Below are 14,724 nucleotides of genomic sequence, written 5' to 3' on the forward strand. Positions count from 1 at the left end.
ACTGGATTTCTCGCGTGGCACTTGTGCATTGGGGCACAAACTTGACTTCATGACTTGACTGCCGCGGTTTTGCGTTGAATATGAAGCACAAACAGCAGTAGTTGCCTGTAATTGTATCTTAGTATTGTCAAAGGCTCGTTAGTCCCTAACGACAGCCTTGGTTGGTCGCCATGTTTCTGCCCGTCCGCACTCGGGGACATCCTCTCTACTGTCAGCAGTAGGAGCTCTATATTTTCCATACAACAGAAGCAGTCGCGACAATGGTCGGTGGACGGTCCCTACTGGTCGTGGGCTTCATGAGCTGCCTGGCAGTTGCCCTCGCAGGCGCAGGGCCAGCATCATTCAATATAGATGAATGGGAAGGCCACGATAAGCTGCAGCAGCCGCTCCGCCAGATACTGCAGACGAGGAACGGGACGACGCCCTCTCCGTCGCCCTCCGGGGGCGACTCCAGGGACGCTGCTCGCGTGACTGGAGCGCTGGCGCTGTACTCCTTGTTCGGCTTGTTTGTATTTAGCAGCGTGACCACGGTTATCATAGGTGAGGGCTGACAACTCGAGCACGAGCAGACCACTTGCAACAGGCTGGCTTGGTCCAGTGCACGGACGACGGGCGTGACCGCGCACACCCACGATCCCAGTCCCTCCCCGACGTCACGTGTTAAATTGGGAGTCCAGGGCAAAACGATTGTTGCTTGGCCACGCCCCCGGGGGCCGCCCAACCCACTCCCCTGGGTAGAGTCACAACCCCGTCTTCCCCGCCTTCCCGGCAACTATGTACCCCCACAACCCCGGCCCGCCATGTGTGTGCACCAAAACCGCTCCTCCTCCACCCCCGACACCCAACGAACATCGTGGCCCAAACTTCCACCCTCTCTTACATAAACGTACACACGCGCCCTCGCTCACCCTCACCTGCACCGCAATTCCTGACCTACCCAACGCCTCTCCCCCCACCACCACCACCCACACGCCGCACAGGCATCATCGCGTCCGTGCAGTGGCCCAACCCGCGCGTGTGCTGCTACCGCACGCCGCACAGCGACACCCCCTCCTCCGACTCCTGCACCTGCTGCGCCCTACACCGACTTAACATAGGTGCGCGCGGGAGGGAGGCTCGCGACCGAGGCTGTTTGCGGCCTTGAGGCCTGACGGGCGGAAACCCGGGGCGTTTATAGTGCTTGTATACGGCGAAAGCTGGGGCGCTCCGCTGCCGCGTCTGCACCACTGCGACCGCCGAGGCCCCTGTGCCGACGGCCTGTGTGCCGACGTCCCTGCGCCGACGTCCCTGCGCCGGGGTCCCTGCGCCGTACCTCTGCCCCCAACACGCCTGCCGCCTTCCGCCCAGGCTTCGCTGTGACGTGGCTGGCTCTGCTGGTGCTGCTGGTGCTGGCCTTCGTCATTTACCTCATGGTGGGCCGGGGGCCGTGGCAAGGGGGGCGGGGACTCCCTAGAGACCGAGACGGCCGGGGGTGCAGTCGTTTCCATTCAAGAGTTGGCCGGCCTGCCTACAGCCGTAACCCCACCTCCTCAAACTCCAGCTCCTCTCCTCATTCCCTGGCACGTTTCCTCTGCACCCGCCCCCACCCCTCAATTTTGATTCCCCGCCTTCCGCTGCAGGCGGCGGCGGCGGTGCTGGCGGTTGTTCACAGCGCCGTGGCGTACCGGCTGGTACGGCAGCTGAAGATGTCGTACGCCGCCAATGCCCAGATGGCGCAGATGGTGGAGGCGCGGCAGCCGGCAGCGGGCCTTGTGGTGGGTGGCGTGGCAGGGTGGAGAGGGGAGGGGAGAGGGCGCGGTAGGACGTGCGCGTGGTGTGCGTGTCCGTGTGGCAGTGGTGAGTGGCTAGGCAGCCTGGACGGGCCCTGGCTTGCGAGGGCTTTAGTCAGTGTGCACGACACCACTGCCAGCCCCCCGCCTGTGCCACCCCTCTCTCTCTTGATCCGCCGTGCCTCTCCCACACACCCCGCCTGCAGACGGGCGTGGTGATCGAGCGGCCGCTGCCGGGTGTGCCGCTGCCAGGCATTGCCGTGGTTGATATCCCCTTGCTGGTGGCGGTGGTGGACTCAAGGCTCATGACCCAGATCGGGTTCGAGCAGACAGCTGCCGCGGCGGCAGTAGCGGCGGCAGCAGCAGGAGCAGGGGGCGGCAGCAACGGGGGAAGCGGCGGCGGCGCCGCGGGTGCCGCTGCCGCTGGCGCGGCAGCGGTAGGGGCAGGGGCAGCGGGTGTGGTGACTAGGGCGGGCTCGGCGACCAAGCGGGCTGCCAGTGCGGGGCGGCCGCTGTCGCCGGCGGGAAGCGGCCTGGGGGCGTCGGCGGCGTCGGCGGCGTCAGGGCCAGGGGCGGGGGCGGGGTCAGCGGCGGCAAGCCCCGCTGCTGCTGCTGCACCGGCTGTGCCGGTGGCGCTGGTGGTGGATGAGCGGATTGTGCCGCCGAGCGTGGGCGTCGGCGCGGTGCCGCAGCGGCCGCCGCCGCCGCCCTTTGGGGCGACGTCGCCAGGCGGCGCGGGGCAAGCGGGTGCGACACGCTGGGGTTCAGGGGAAGCGCCGCTACCGCACCACCCGCCGCCAGCAGCAGTAGGAGCTGCAGCACCCGCGGTGGCGGTGGCGAGGCCCTCGGGTGGGGGTGCGGCAGGCGCCGCGGCAGGCGGCGTGGCCGGACCGGCGGACGTGGAGTCGTCCTACCCGCTGCTGCAGCCGCCGGGCGCGGCGGCGGGGGTTCGAGCGGGGCCGGAGCTGAGTGCTGAGGTGCCGCCGCAGCAGCACCACGGCTTGCGCGTCAGTGGCAGTGGCGGCGGCGCTGCCGGCGGCGGCCGTTGACCAAGCGCCGCTGGTGCCGGGTGACAGATGCGATGTGACGGATTGCGAAGGCCATTAGCTGTCTAAACAGGCCGCAGCGCTCGGGCGGCGGCGCGCATTGGATGGTTGTGTACTGCGGCGGGTATTTTTTCAATGTAACAAAGACAGGAATCCGGAAGAGCGGACGGGCGTGAGGTAATTCAGCAGCTTTAAGGAGAATTGTTTGATGTTCCGGTGCAGTCATCGGAAGGAGCACGGCAGGGGCGCGCCTCCACAACATGCAGACTTGATTGTTGTTATATATGCAGAAATGGCTGTGTTTAGGCAGGATTGCCGGCGCCGTGAGCGAGCATGCCGCATTGTACGATGGGTGCCGTGGGAGCTGAGTGCTGTGCGGTACGGTAGCTGAGGGAAGGGGCTGATGACGGACTGATCGCGCTGTACATGAGCCACCACGGCACAAACCAGAGGGTTCGTGACGGCTTCATGCATGTGGTGCGGAAGGCGTGGCAGTCTTGGTGATCGCGTTGGACGGGCGGTGCGGGATGGTGCGGTATGTGCTGACGCCATGCCCAGATGCACGTGTGACACTGCAGGTGCTTTCAGTGGTTGATCCGTAAAATTGCACGCGTGAGGCTGAGGCGTGTGGAGCGTCGGCGTGGCCGCTGCGCCTGCATGCGTTGATGTTGTGCGATGTGGGGGGTAAGCGTCTGTGGGCTGGTGTGCCTCCCTACCCCAACAAAACGGTTCCATGTCGGGTGTGTCGTGTAGGGTCGTGTCGTGGCCTGTTGGGCGAGCACGCAGTTGCGGCCCGTTGCGGCCAGGTGGAGGGCATGCAGGGTGTTCGTGTGCTGCACTGCTGTCTGCTGCGGCTTGTGGTGGCGCGGTGCGTTGCGGTGACATGACCCGAATTATCTCATCACCTGCTGGCTGTGGGGCTGTCCGCATCGGGTGCACCGGTCGCCGGTAGCACTGGAGTGAGTCTGTGACAGACTGACAGCAGTCAGTGGACAGTGGCTGACTGCTGCGTTAGGAGCCGTACGATGCATGTGTTGTGCATGTTCCCATGAATAGTATGGCTGAGTGTACGGTACAAGTGTTGTTAGCTGGTGCCGGTGCGCATGCGGGCAAAAGTTCCTCGCTACTGCATTCATGCAAGTCTTCTTCTCCATTTTACACTTACTGGGCCGGTGACCCCAACCCTTCCAAGCCACGGACTGTGCTCTCAGACTTTTGCCAGCTGTGGACGCAGCTCCTCGCTCACGCCCAACACGCCTTGCTCCGTGCACATGGCACCATCGGACATACACAGCAGCACGTCGCACAAAAGGGGCTCAGATGTATGACTGACGCGTATGACTCCCCTGCCCCAACCACAGCGTACTTGCAAGTGCCAGGATCGGATCGCTCCAGTCAGGATCGCCTGTGCACGTGTGATGTGGGTCCCCTTGCCAGGCTGGATTGGCAGTTGCGGCTGTCCCTACAGCGCCGACGTGGGCGCCGCGGCGGGGGGTCCTGCAGCCTGTCCAGCATGCTGTGTCATGTGCGGAGCGGCGGGGCGCGGCGGAGGCGTACTGCTGCAGCGCCGCACTGGAACCGGCGCGCTATAGGCGAGCTGTCCATAGGGCACGTGCCAGGCGGAGTGGCGGTGGCGATAAAGAAGCTGGCCAGCACGTCCGCACACGGGAGCGGCAGGAGCGGCACCGGCGGCTTGCTCTCCGCCCCTGCGCTGCGCTTGCGCTGACAGGGAGCGGCCGCCCGTCACTCTTGGTGACTCGCCACTCCTGGTGACTCGCCCAACACCGCCGCCGCACAACTCCGCCGCGCTCTCAACACAACTCCACTGTCCAAATCCTCAATCCACACTAGCTCGGCAGTCGCGCCGAGCCCACCCGCGGCTTGGGGACGAGGCCGGGCTCCAGCGCCCGGGTATGGTGTAATCCGCCCCCGGGGCCGCTCCTCCGGGGATGCGGGGACGGGAAGCGGGCGCTGACACCGCTCAGGTCATGAAGCCGCCCTGGGAGGCGCCGGCGCCGCGGTAGATGGACACCACGCCGTCCACGGCGGCGTCGAAGCGCGGCGAGCTGAGCGGCAGGCCGAACTTGTGGAAGGGGTTGGAGGCGGTGTCCACGTACAGCCCGTGCAGTCGCCGGAACACCTGGGCGGCAGGGAGGGGGTTCCATACATGATTGGTTTAGGAGGGAGGCAGAGAGGAGGAGGCTAAGGTGGGCGTAGCATCCGGCGACGTGGAGAAGGAGGACAGGAGCTCTACACGCGCGGAAAGGGCAGGCAGAGGGGAGCACGCATGGCGAGGATAGATCGTCGGCGGCCGCGGTTGCGACCGCAGCTATGGCTGTGGCCTTGCCTTGCACCCACCCGCATGACTGCCTCGTCCTTGACTGCGCCCTCGTCGTCCAGCAGCAGCAGCACCTTTACGTGCGTGTTGGTCAGGTAGCTGCGGCGGTGCGCAAGCAGGGCAGCAGGGGGCCATGGATCGGAGGCAGGCCATTCCCATAATCCAATTTCGACTTGACCAAGACCAAGGAACCAGCCACAGAGTGCAGGGTGGTGCAGGGCTACCAGGACTTGACCCTCAGTGTGCTGGGCTGTATTACAGAGGAGGGCCGAGCACCTGTGCCTTGATCCGTGTGCGCAACAGCCGCGCAAGGACGGATGTGCACTGCACGCACGGCTCCGCCATGTACATCCCGTAATGACTCGCTTGCTGCACACATGCTGTTACCCCATGCTGGCAACCCTCAAACAGGTACCGTGTCATGCCCATTCTTCAGGCACGCGAGCCCCTGCACTGGCCACCCCGACGCGCGGCGTGCTCGTGGCGCCCTCCCCTCCTACACCCGCCCCCCCCCGGTGCTCACCCGTACACCTTGTAATCCTCTGTGGGATACAGCAGCCCCAGGTAGGCGTCCTGGGAGTCCCCTGGGCCTCGCTTGAGCAGCACTGCGCAAGTTACGCCGCACAGTTGCACGTCGAAGGTCAACGCATACTGATACCCCCGCCCCAGCCTTCGCACGCTGCGAGGGAAGCCAGTCTGGGGTTCCCAGCATAGATGAGCCGCACCTTTCTCCTCTACCGCATCAAGCGCGCAGTGAATCACATAGTGCAGCTTCATGTACAGGTCGTCGCTGGCGGGATCGATGCTCCGCAAGTACATGGGGTTGTTCTGCGCGTGGAGCCATGTTAAGTATGGCGGGTCCGGCCTTTACCAAGGCCAAAGCTAAAGGAGGGCTTGCGAGATAATGCCACACCTGGGGCCCGATAAAAGCTACACAAGCTATCCCCATGATCCTCTGGTACTATAAACTTGTTAAAGGCTTGGAAGGCACCTATTGGCGCGCTGCAAGTCGGGGTCTACGTGTAAACGCGTTGACCGGGGCTGTGGTCGATTACGAAAGCTGTAAACAAATGTTAGTCCTTGCACATGTAATATGAGAATATGAGAAACGTAAACCAATCTAATCGGCCACGCGAGACTGGGCTCCATGTTTCATGCCGGACTGATTGGTGCACCGCCCGTCCGGCTCAAGACGCTCAGTGACCCCCTGCGCCAAAGCAACCCTCTGCAGTAAATACAAGTCTACTTTCATTGGCCAACGCAACCTCGCGAACCAGGTTTAACAGCTTCAACGCTATAGTTTCCGAGCTCCAACCGGCGTGGCGTTCGCAAACACTTCCGGTATGTCGTGAGCTCCGGCCAGTCCTCGCCATGTCGGTGCTGCTAGTGCCATCCTCGTCAGCGGGGCATACACTGGGAGTAGTGGGAATCAGCCGGCTGAAGTTCTGGGAATCCTGGTCTCGACTGATTGACATGATGATGCTCGGACAAAAGCGCCCAGCACACGTGCGTGTCGCGCGGCAGTCAGACCTTGTCTTACATCGGCGGCGTGCATATGCCTGGCGACAGACGCGATATCCAGCTGGGATGACACTATTAGCCAACGGGGGCCCCAAAACCCAACCGTGGGGTCGCGGACCCGTCGGCCCCGCCCCCGGCGGGCAAGCACGTGCGACCCATTCCTCCCGCATGCATATAATACAGATCATTGTGCCCATCAAGCCTTGGCGCTGCGCGTCTGCAACAAACGCCACCGACTTGGCCTTTTCGAAACATTTTCGCCTCACCACCGCGCCTCCTCCTTCCCTGCCCATTCCCCTTTCCTTTCCCCTTTCCCTACCTTTCCTTCTCCTCCTCCCTCCTCGCGCTTTGCCCCTCCTTTCTTGGGCCCCGCAACACACGTACCCGCCATGGACTATCCTTCGGGCACGCCCACGGGTTCCGTCGACGCAGCCGGCCCCGTCACCAGCAAGGCAGCGGCCGCCGCAGCCGCGTCCCTGCCCGCCGACGCCGCCTCCGCGCCGCGCGGCGACACCCGCCTCGTCGACCAGTCCCAGCCGTCGCCGCTGTCGAAGCACCACCAGGGCCTCTCGCCCGGCAAGCAAGTCCTGCAGTCGCACTCGCAGCAGTCGCCCTCGCAGCAGCAGCAGCAGCAGCCGGGCGCCTTGAAGTCCCAGGGCTCGCCGCACTCGCACGCGGTGTCCCCACCGGCGCAGCCCAGCGCCACCAAGGCCAAGGCCAAGAGCACGAGCAGCGCGATGGCCACCACCGTGTCGCCCGCAGACGCCAACCTCGGTGAGCCGCCGGTGTGGGTGGTGGAATGTGTGGTCGGTGGGTTCTGGGGGAAGGCGCGGGAGCGGGGCTCGCTGCTGCGCAGCAGGCGACGTGGCAGGCGTTTTGCCAGACTTGACGTGTATGGCTGTGGGGCTGTCTGCCGCCCGCCCCCCCGGGTCCAGCCCACCCTTATCTCCCCCTCCGTCGTCAGAGCACAGACCACACTATCTTCCTCGCTCTTTCTGCATTGGGTTCGGTTCAGTTTGAACCGGTATCGACAACCCTCCCCCATCTACCTTGTGCCACCCCGCCCCCTCCAGGCCTGCACATTGCCAACCGGCTTGTTGAGATCGGCTGCACCAGCTGCTTCGCGGTGCCCGGCGACTTCAACCTGCTGCTGCTGGACCAGCTGCTCAAGCAGGTGCGGGGGCGGTGTGGGGCGTGTGTGTGTGTAATGTGTGTGCTGTGTGTGTGCTTGCGAGTCGTTCATCGAGGGGTGGGGTAGGTTACTTTGTTCCGGTCCCAACTGCAGCCTGTGGGCTGAGGACCTGGAAGCATGGTAGGGGGTTGAGCCAATTTGGGGCGCTGCACAGCGACAGGCGGGGGGTCAGGAGGTCTGGGGAGGTGTGAGGAAGCTCCACTCCCACCGGCCAGCATGCCTCTCTTCTTCCAATCCAACCCACCAATCCCGCGACCCAACCCAACCCAACCCACCCATGCCGCTCCCTCAGCCCGAGCTGTCCCTGGTGTGGTGCTGCAACGAGCTGAATGCGGGCTACGCGGCGGACGGCTACGCCCGCAAGCGCGGCGTGGGCTGCCTGTGCGTGACCTTCTGTGTGGGAGGTGAGCGCGCCGGCGCCGCCGCTTCGGAGTCATGAGTGACTGCCTGGAGGGCCTGTGACTGACACGACCCGCGGGCTCCCTTCTCCTCGCATTGTACCTGCCTGCTGCTGAACCCGTATGCACTCCCCACAACCGCTTCTGTTGGGGCTGGTTTCGGGTTCTACCCCACCCGAAGACAACACATACACACGCGCACTCAATACACATAATCCTTGGGCTTTCCTGATATCCGCACATGACCTCCCCACCCCCCACCCCCCGCGAAACACACGCCCCCCAGGCTTCTCCGCCCTGAACGCTGTGGGCGGTGCCTACAGTGAGGACCTGCCGCTCATCGTCATCAGCGGGGGGCCCAACTCGCAGGTGGGCGGGCGGTGTGTGTGCGTCTAGTCAGGGTAGGCCGGGCTGTTAAGGGTTGTGTATGTAGGGTTGGGCTGGTTGGTCGACCCCTGGCCCCAATGGACCCTGAGAGCCCCGCCGAACAGCCGACATGGTGTAGGGTTTGGGTGGCGGGCATGCCGCACGCATAGGGCACGTGTGCCGTGCGTGTCACACCCTGCCCCTCACGCCACCTCACGCCGGGCACCCGGGGCCCTCCCATTCCCATACGCCGCGCCCCCCTGCTGCTGTCCCCTCTTGTATCCTGTCCCCAATGTTTTTAACCTTGCAGTCCCCCGCTCCCCCACCCCCTCCCAGGACCACGCCTCCAACCGCATCCTGCACCACACCACGGGCGCCAACGAGTACGGCCAGCAGCTGCGCGCCTTCAGGGAGGTGACCTGCTGCCAGGTGGTCATCCAGGTGCGGGCGTGGGGTGGGTGGGTGGGTGGGTGGGTGGGTGTGTGTGTGTGTGGATGGGTGGGTGGGTGGGTGAATGGGTGTACGGGGGCGGGGGTTCCATGTGCTCAAGCCCAACGGCAACGCAGCACAACGCACAAGCTGGGGGAAGGGTCAGGGGCGGCAGGGAGGGAGGGAAAGTCGTATGCCCGAGCCCAACAAAATAGGTCCCAATCGTCATCACACCCTGAATTCTCTCTCAGCACATCGAGGACGCGCACATGCTGCTGGATACGGCCATCAGTGAGGCGATGCTGAAGCGCAAGCCCGTGTACATCGAGGTGGCATGTGAGTGTGTCGTGACTTGGTACTTGTTAGGGGGGCGGGTGATGGGGGGGCCGTCGCTCTGGGTGGGTGACCGGGCGTGTGCGGGCCTTGTGGGTCTCAGCAGCAGCGAGCTGCGGGACGGGAACGCGAAGGTGTGTGCGTGTGTTGGTGTGGGTGTGTGTCAGTGTACATGTGTGTTTGCGCGTGCGCGCGCGCGCGCGTCTGATATCCTGTCCTGCAGCTCACACGGGGGACCCACGGCCCGACCCCAACCCACTCCCTACCCCTCCCACGACCACCCCTCCCTCCCTCCACCACCACGCACCCGCAGGCAACCTGGCGGACCTGACCCACCCCAGCTTCGCCCGCCCCCCGGTGCCGTACGCGCTGGCCTCCTCCCACACCAACGCCGCCAGCCTGGAGGCCGCGGTGGAGGCGGCGGTGGAGTGGCTGGGCGGTGGCGTGAAGCCGCTGCTGCTGGCGGGTGAGGGGGAGGGGGAGGAGGAGGAGGAGGAGGAGGAGGAGGAGGAGGAGGAGGAGGAGGAGGAGGAGGAGGAGGAGGAGGAGGAGGAGGGGGAGGAGGCGGCATGGGGGCTGGGGGGTTTGAGGGGCTGGGGTTGTGCAGCTCACCCGCCAGGCTGCGGCTCCGTTGCTTCCTGGGATCGGTGGAAACAACAACAATCCCCATATGCATATACACCGCGTCGCCTACCGCCCATCCATGCACACACGCCCCCGCGCGCGCACAGGCGTGCGCACGCGCCCGCCCGCCGCGCGCAAGGCGATGCTGGCCCTGGCGGAGGCCAGCCGCTACCCCGTGGCCGTGATGCCGGACGCCAAGGGCATGTTCCCCGAGGACCACGAGCAGTGCGTGGCGGGGGGGTGCGGGAGAGGAGGGGAGCGAGAGGGGGAGGGGGAGAGGGCAGGAAGAGTAACAGCTCCCCGGCCGGCACAACCAGGGGGTGTCTCACATGCTGATAGATACAAAAAAACGCACATATGAACACACACGCTCGCGCGCACGCGCTATCTCGCAGGTACATCGGCATGTACTGGGGCCCGGTGTCCACGCCGTGTGTGTGCGAGGTGGTGGAGAGCAGCGACATCGTGCTGTGCGTGGGAGGAGGTGCGGCAGCAGGGGCGAGAGGGGGCGAGAGGGTGGGAGGAGGTGCGGCAGCGGGCGGGCGGGGGCGAGAGGGTGGGCAGAAGCGGGAGCGTGCACACAGCAGCTGGGCGGCGTGATGGGAGGGGCGGAATCGGCGCAGGCGTTTTGTGTGTCAAGTCCTGGTATAAACGCGGGCAGGGGACCGAAAAGCGTGTGCCAGATGGTGGCCGCGGCGGGATGGCTGGCTTTGTGCGCAGGCCGCCGCTGCCGCCGCCCAGGCCCAGCGGCAGCGTGTGCGGGGCGCCTCCCAGCAGGGAACTGGGATGTGATGCGGTGGGCGGGCGAACCCAATTAACCCCCACGCTTGATCCCCCGCCCTTCAACCCCCTTCCACTTTCACCCCTCTTCCCCACCCGCCCCTCCAGTGTGGACGGACTACTCCACTGCCGGCTACTCGCTGCTGCTCAAGCCCGAGAAGGTGAGGCGGCGGGCGGGTGGGTTGTAAGCACCAGCCCAAAGTGAATCGAACCGAATGCTAAAGAGCGAGGAGAGCGGGGCCTTTGGGGGAGGCTGGGCGGAGGGTGAAGGTGTGAGGGCACAAGCCGCGCCCATGCTGCCGCGGCCACCGCCGCCGCCGCTAGGAAGCTCAGGCCGCTGCGTGGCATGAAGCGTGTCACTGCTCCGCAAATGCCTCCAACCTTCCGCCACACGACCCCGCCACACCACACTCCGCACACAGATGCTGCGCGTGGACAACAACCGCGTCACATTGGGCAACGGACCGTGAGTGATCACAATATGACACATGCGTGCGTGCGTGCGTGCATACATGTACATACGGCGCTAGCCGCCGCCCTGCATGTACATATACATACGGTGCTAGCCCGCCGCCCTGCGCCCCTGCCACCCACCTTCCTGCCGTGTCTTCTCTCCCTGCCTCTGCAATCGCACCTGTCACGCCAACGAACTCGCTACTGATGCCATCATACATTCTAACCACACCATGGACACCTGGAACCCTTTTGCATCCTTTGCACCACCAATTGCAACCATCCAACTTGCAACCAACAACCACCTGACACCAACCACCAACCAACTGACACCAACTGACACCAACCAACCCACCAACCGAACAGGACGTTTGGCTGCATCGTGATGACCGACTTCCTGGAGGCCCTGGCCAAGCGGGTGGCGCCCAACGACACCGGCCACGTCATCTACAAGCGCATGGCTCTGCCGCCCTCGGAGCCGCCGCCGCAGGCCGAGGGCGAACTGCTGCGCACCAACGTGCTGTTCAAACACATCCAGGTGCGTGGGTGGGATGGTGGGTGGGGGGGGGATGGGTGGGTGGGTGGGGGGGCTAGGAAGGAAGTGTGGGGGCTTTAGAGGGATAGCGAGGGGTTGGGGGGCGGTGTTGGAGGGTGGTGAGGAGGGGGGGTTGGCGCGCGTATGGGCGTGGGGGTAAACATTGGATGTGGCGTTTGCTGGTTTGCGGAGTAACACGAGGCATGTTACATGCACGGGCACTGGAGGAAGTTGGCACCAATGCACTACTCGCAGCTCTCCTGCCCCAACCCCTGCCCTGCCACGCCACGCGGAGGCACGAGGCACGCTCCTTTTAAGCTCCCGCATCCCCGTGCCCCCCGCCCTCATATCTTTCCACACACGCGTGCTCACCCCCCGCCCCCATCTACCCCCCCTTCGTAAACAATCGTGATTGTGACCCCCCGCCCCATCTACTGCCTCCCCCTTCCCCCAGCACATGCTGACTCCCTCCACCAGCCTCATCAGCGAGGTGGGCGACTCCTGGTTCAACACACTCAAGCTCAAGCTGCCCGCCGGCTGCGAGTGAGTGCAGGGGGGGGCGGCAGCTGCGTGTGCGTCTGTGTAGAGCACAGCAAGGGTTCTTGTGTGTGTATCAATGCAGACCTGCAGGGCCACGCGTGCGGTGCTGCTTCATGCCTGCCAACGCCTCTGTTCCACAACCCCCAATGCCCGCCCACACTCCCGCCACCACTTTGTACATGTCACTTGAACGCCCCGTTGTCCACATGAACGGCTTACCTGCCACCCCATCCCCCACCGCCGCCCCCCAGGTACGAGCTGCAGATGCGCTACGGCTCCATTGGCTGGAGTGTGGGCGCGGTGCTGGGCTACGGCGTGGCGGAGCGGCAGACGGCGCCCGACCGCCGCGTGGTGGCGTGCATCGGCGACGGCTCCTTCCAGATGACCGCACAGGTGGGCAGGGAGGGTGAGGGGGGGCAGGCGGGCGGTTTGGTGGGCGGTTGGGAAGGCGGGCGGGTGTTGCACGGGAGCAGTGCCGAGCAGTGGAACGGTGTACGGCATGTCATCGAGCGTCGCCGCCGTCAAAGGGCAGCCCGGGGCAGCCCTGCTGAAACGTCAATCCCCTTGCTCGTTGGGCTCGGGCACCTAGCCCGCACCACCACCACCACCATCTCCATAACCACCACCCACAACCACCACAACCACCACAACCACCACAACCACCACAACCACCAACCACCTCCCCACACCATCACCCGCAGGAGGTGAGCACCATGCTGCGCTACGGCCTGGACCCCATCATCTTCCTCATCAACAACGGCGGCTACACCATCGAGGTGGAGATCCACGACGGGTGAGTGGGCGCGTGTGAGCGTGCCTGAACTTGTGTGGATATGTGTGTGTTGGTGTGTGCGTGCCTTGTGGCGTGGCGGTGTGGTGGCCACGGCGCATGGGATGCGGCAGGGATGCGGCAGGGAGCCCAAGCGTGTGCTGGGGGGAATGAGCTGGACAAAAAAAATGAAGGCGGCACAACAGGAGCCGCCGCCGCAGCCCGGCCCGGGCCCGTGCGCCACTCCCTTACCTCCCTCAATTTGTGCACGTCGCCTGCCTCTCCCCTTTGTAAACGACTGCCCCCTGCAGTCTGCAGTCTTCAGTGCATTCTATACCGCTTCTTCCAACCATCTTTGCAACCGCCTCCCCCATTCCCCTCCCCTCCACCCACACACCCTGCCACAGCCCCTACAACGTGATCAAGAACTGGGACTACCCCGGTATGGTGCGCGCGCTGCACAACGGCCAGGGCAAGCTGTGGACCGCCGAGGTGAGCGCAGCCCTCAAGAGAGGTGGCTGAACCAACCGGTATCCCCACCCACCATACACACTTACATACACACACATACACATACACATATACATACACACAGATATCGGTTCCGTACGTTGCCCTGATCACATCCGCTGCCTATGAATCGCATTGCGAATCCTCCGTTCTTCCTTGTGTCTCGTCAAACCCGCCACTGCAACTAACGCCTCTGCCTGCACTCCGCTCGTTTTCGTTGTTTTGGTTTAGTTTGGGCTGGTATTTACACCCACACACCCCAATGTACGCGCGTGCTTCCCCACACACCCGCAGGCCCGCACCGAGCCCGAGCTGCAGGCCGCCGTGGCCGAGGCTGTGCAGCGGCGCGGCGAGCTGTGCTTCATCATGGTGGTGACTCACCGTGACGACTGCAGCAAGGAGCTGCTGGAGTGGGGCAGCCGCGTGGCGGCGGCCAACAGCCGCAAGCCGCCCACCACCGGCTACGGCGGCCACTGAGGCTGAGGCTGAGGAGGAGGAGGCGGAGGAGGAGGAGGAGGAAGCTGATCGTTGTTGAGGAGGAAGAGCAGGAGGAGCTGTGAGGAGGAGCTGTGAGGAGGTGTGGACAGGCGACGATGAGTGGTGTTACTTGCAAGGGAGGTAGCGAACGCACGGGGTAGTATATTCTTGGGGATACGCCGGGGCACACATGTGTCCGAGTACCGGTTGGGCTACCGTAATAGTTGGGACATTTGCTGTTTGGGGGCGGGGTGCATACATGCACACTGCGGGGCCGTCCATTGCTTGCAGCTCCTTTAATTCTAGTAAGCCTTTGCGTGGCGCGCGTCATTGTTTGTTCGGTTGTCAGGAGCCTGAGGGAGAGGGAGAAGTTGGCGGTAGCCGCGCTATTGCAAAGCAAGTACGTGTGCCCCTGACTACTGAGCAAGCTGCGTGCGCGCTTATTTGTCGCAATGCGAGTTCGGTTAGTGCGTCGGGCATGTGCACCATTCCTTTATCACAGCACTGAGTTGAAGCTGGGCCGCATACGCAGTCGTCAAAGCGCGGCGGGTTGGGTTGTTGTTGGTGTCAGGGGTGCGGGCTTCTGCATGCTGACGCACGATCTCGCTATCAATTGTGTCTGATGTAACCACTGAGAGAGACGC

At 64.3% G+C, this 14,724-nt stretch overlaps 3 protein-coding genes across 3 annotated transcripts; 2 read left to right on the forward strand and 1 right to left on the reverse strand.

The window, feature by feature from the left end:
• Positions 1 to 85: 85 nt before the first annotated feature.
• Positions 86 to 3,957, forward strand: CHLRE_03g165600v5 (uncharacterized protein). Its single transcript, XM_043060784.1, has 5 exons — positions 86 to 540; positions 981 to 1,097; positions 1,348 to 1,412; positions 1,620 to 1,754; positions 1,976 to 3,957. The coding sequence occupies exons 1-5, from the start codon at positions 261 to 263 to the stop codon at positions 2,816 to 2,818; spliced, it is 1,440 nt and encodes a 479-aa protein (XP_042925913.1). The 5' UTR covers positions 86 to 260; the 3' UTR covers positions 2,819 to 3,957.
• A 1-nt stretch (position 3,958) lies between these two features.
• CHLRE_03g165650v5 (uncharacterized protein) lies at positions 3,959 to 6,235 on the reverse strand. Its single transcript, XM_001703310.2, has 5 exons — positions 6,067 to 6,235; positions 5,879 to 5,981; positions 5,677 to 5,758; positions 5,174 to 5,252; positions 3,959 to 4,955 (listed from the first exon to the last, which is right to left on the reverse strand). The coding sequence occupies exons 1-5, from the start codon at positions 6,100 to 6,102 to the stop codon at positions 4,797 to 4,799; spliced, it is 459 nt and encodes a 152-aa protein (XP_001703362.1). The 5' UTR covers positions 6,103 to 6,235; the 3' UTR covers positions 3,959 to 4,796.
• A 158-nt stretch (positions 6,236 to 6,393) lies between these two features.
• CHLRE_03g165700v5 (uncharacterized protein) lies at positions 6,394 to 14,720 on the forward strand. The gene is made up of 18 exons (XM_043060785.1): positions 6,394 to 6,494; positions 7,107 to 7,448; positions 7,748 to 7,848; positions 8,159 to 8,270; positions 8,551 to 8,633; positions 8,967 to 9,071; positions 9,311 to 9,395; positions 9,706 to 9,858; positions 10,124 to 10,241; positions 10,412 to 10,500; positions 10,905 to 10,957; positions 11,219 to 11,262; positions 11,616 to 11,787; positions 12,239 to 12,327; positions 12,576 to 12,717; positions 13,026 to 13,117; positions 13,501 to 13,585; positions 13,898 to 14,720. The coding sequence occupies exons 2-18, from the start codon at positions 7,412 to 7,414 to the stop codon at positions 14,078 to 14,080; spliced, it is 1,743 nt and encodes a 580-aa protein (XP_042925914.1). The 5' UTR covers positions 6,394 to 6,494; positions 7,107 to 7,411; the 3' UTR covers positions 14,081 to 14,720.
• Positions 14,721 to 14,724: the final 4 nt, after the last annotated feature.

Source organism: Chlamydomonas reinhardtii, chromosome 3, assembly GCF_000002595.2.
Source record: "Chlamydomonas reinhardtii strain CC-503 cw92 mt+ chromosome 3, whole genome shotgun sequence".
Classification (NCBI taxonomy): domain Eukaryota; kingdom Viridiplantae; phylum Chlorophyta; class Chlorophyceae; order Chlamydomonadales; family Chlamydomonadaceae; genus Chlamydomonas; species Chlamydomonas reinhardtii.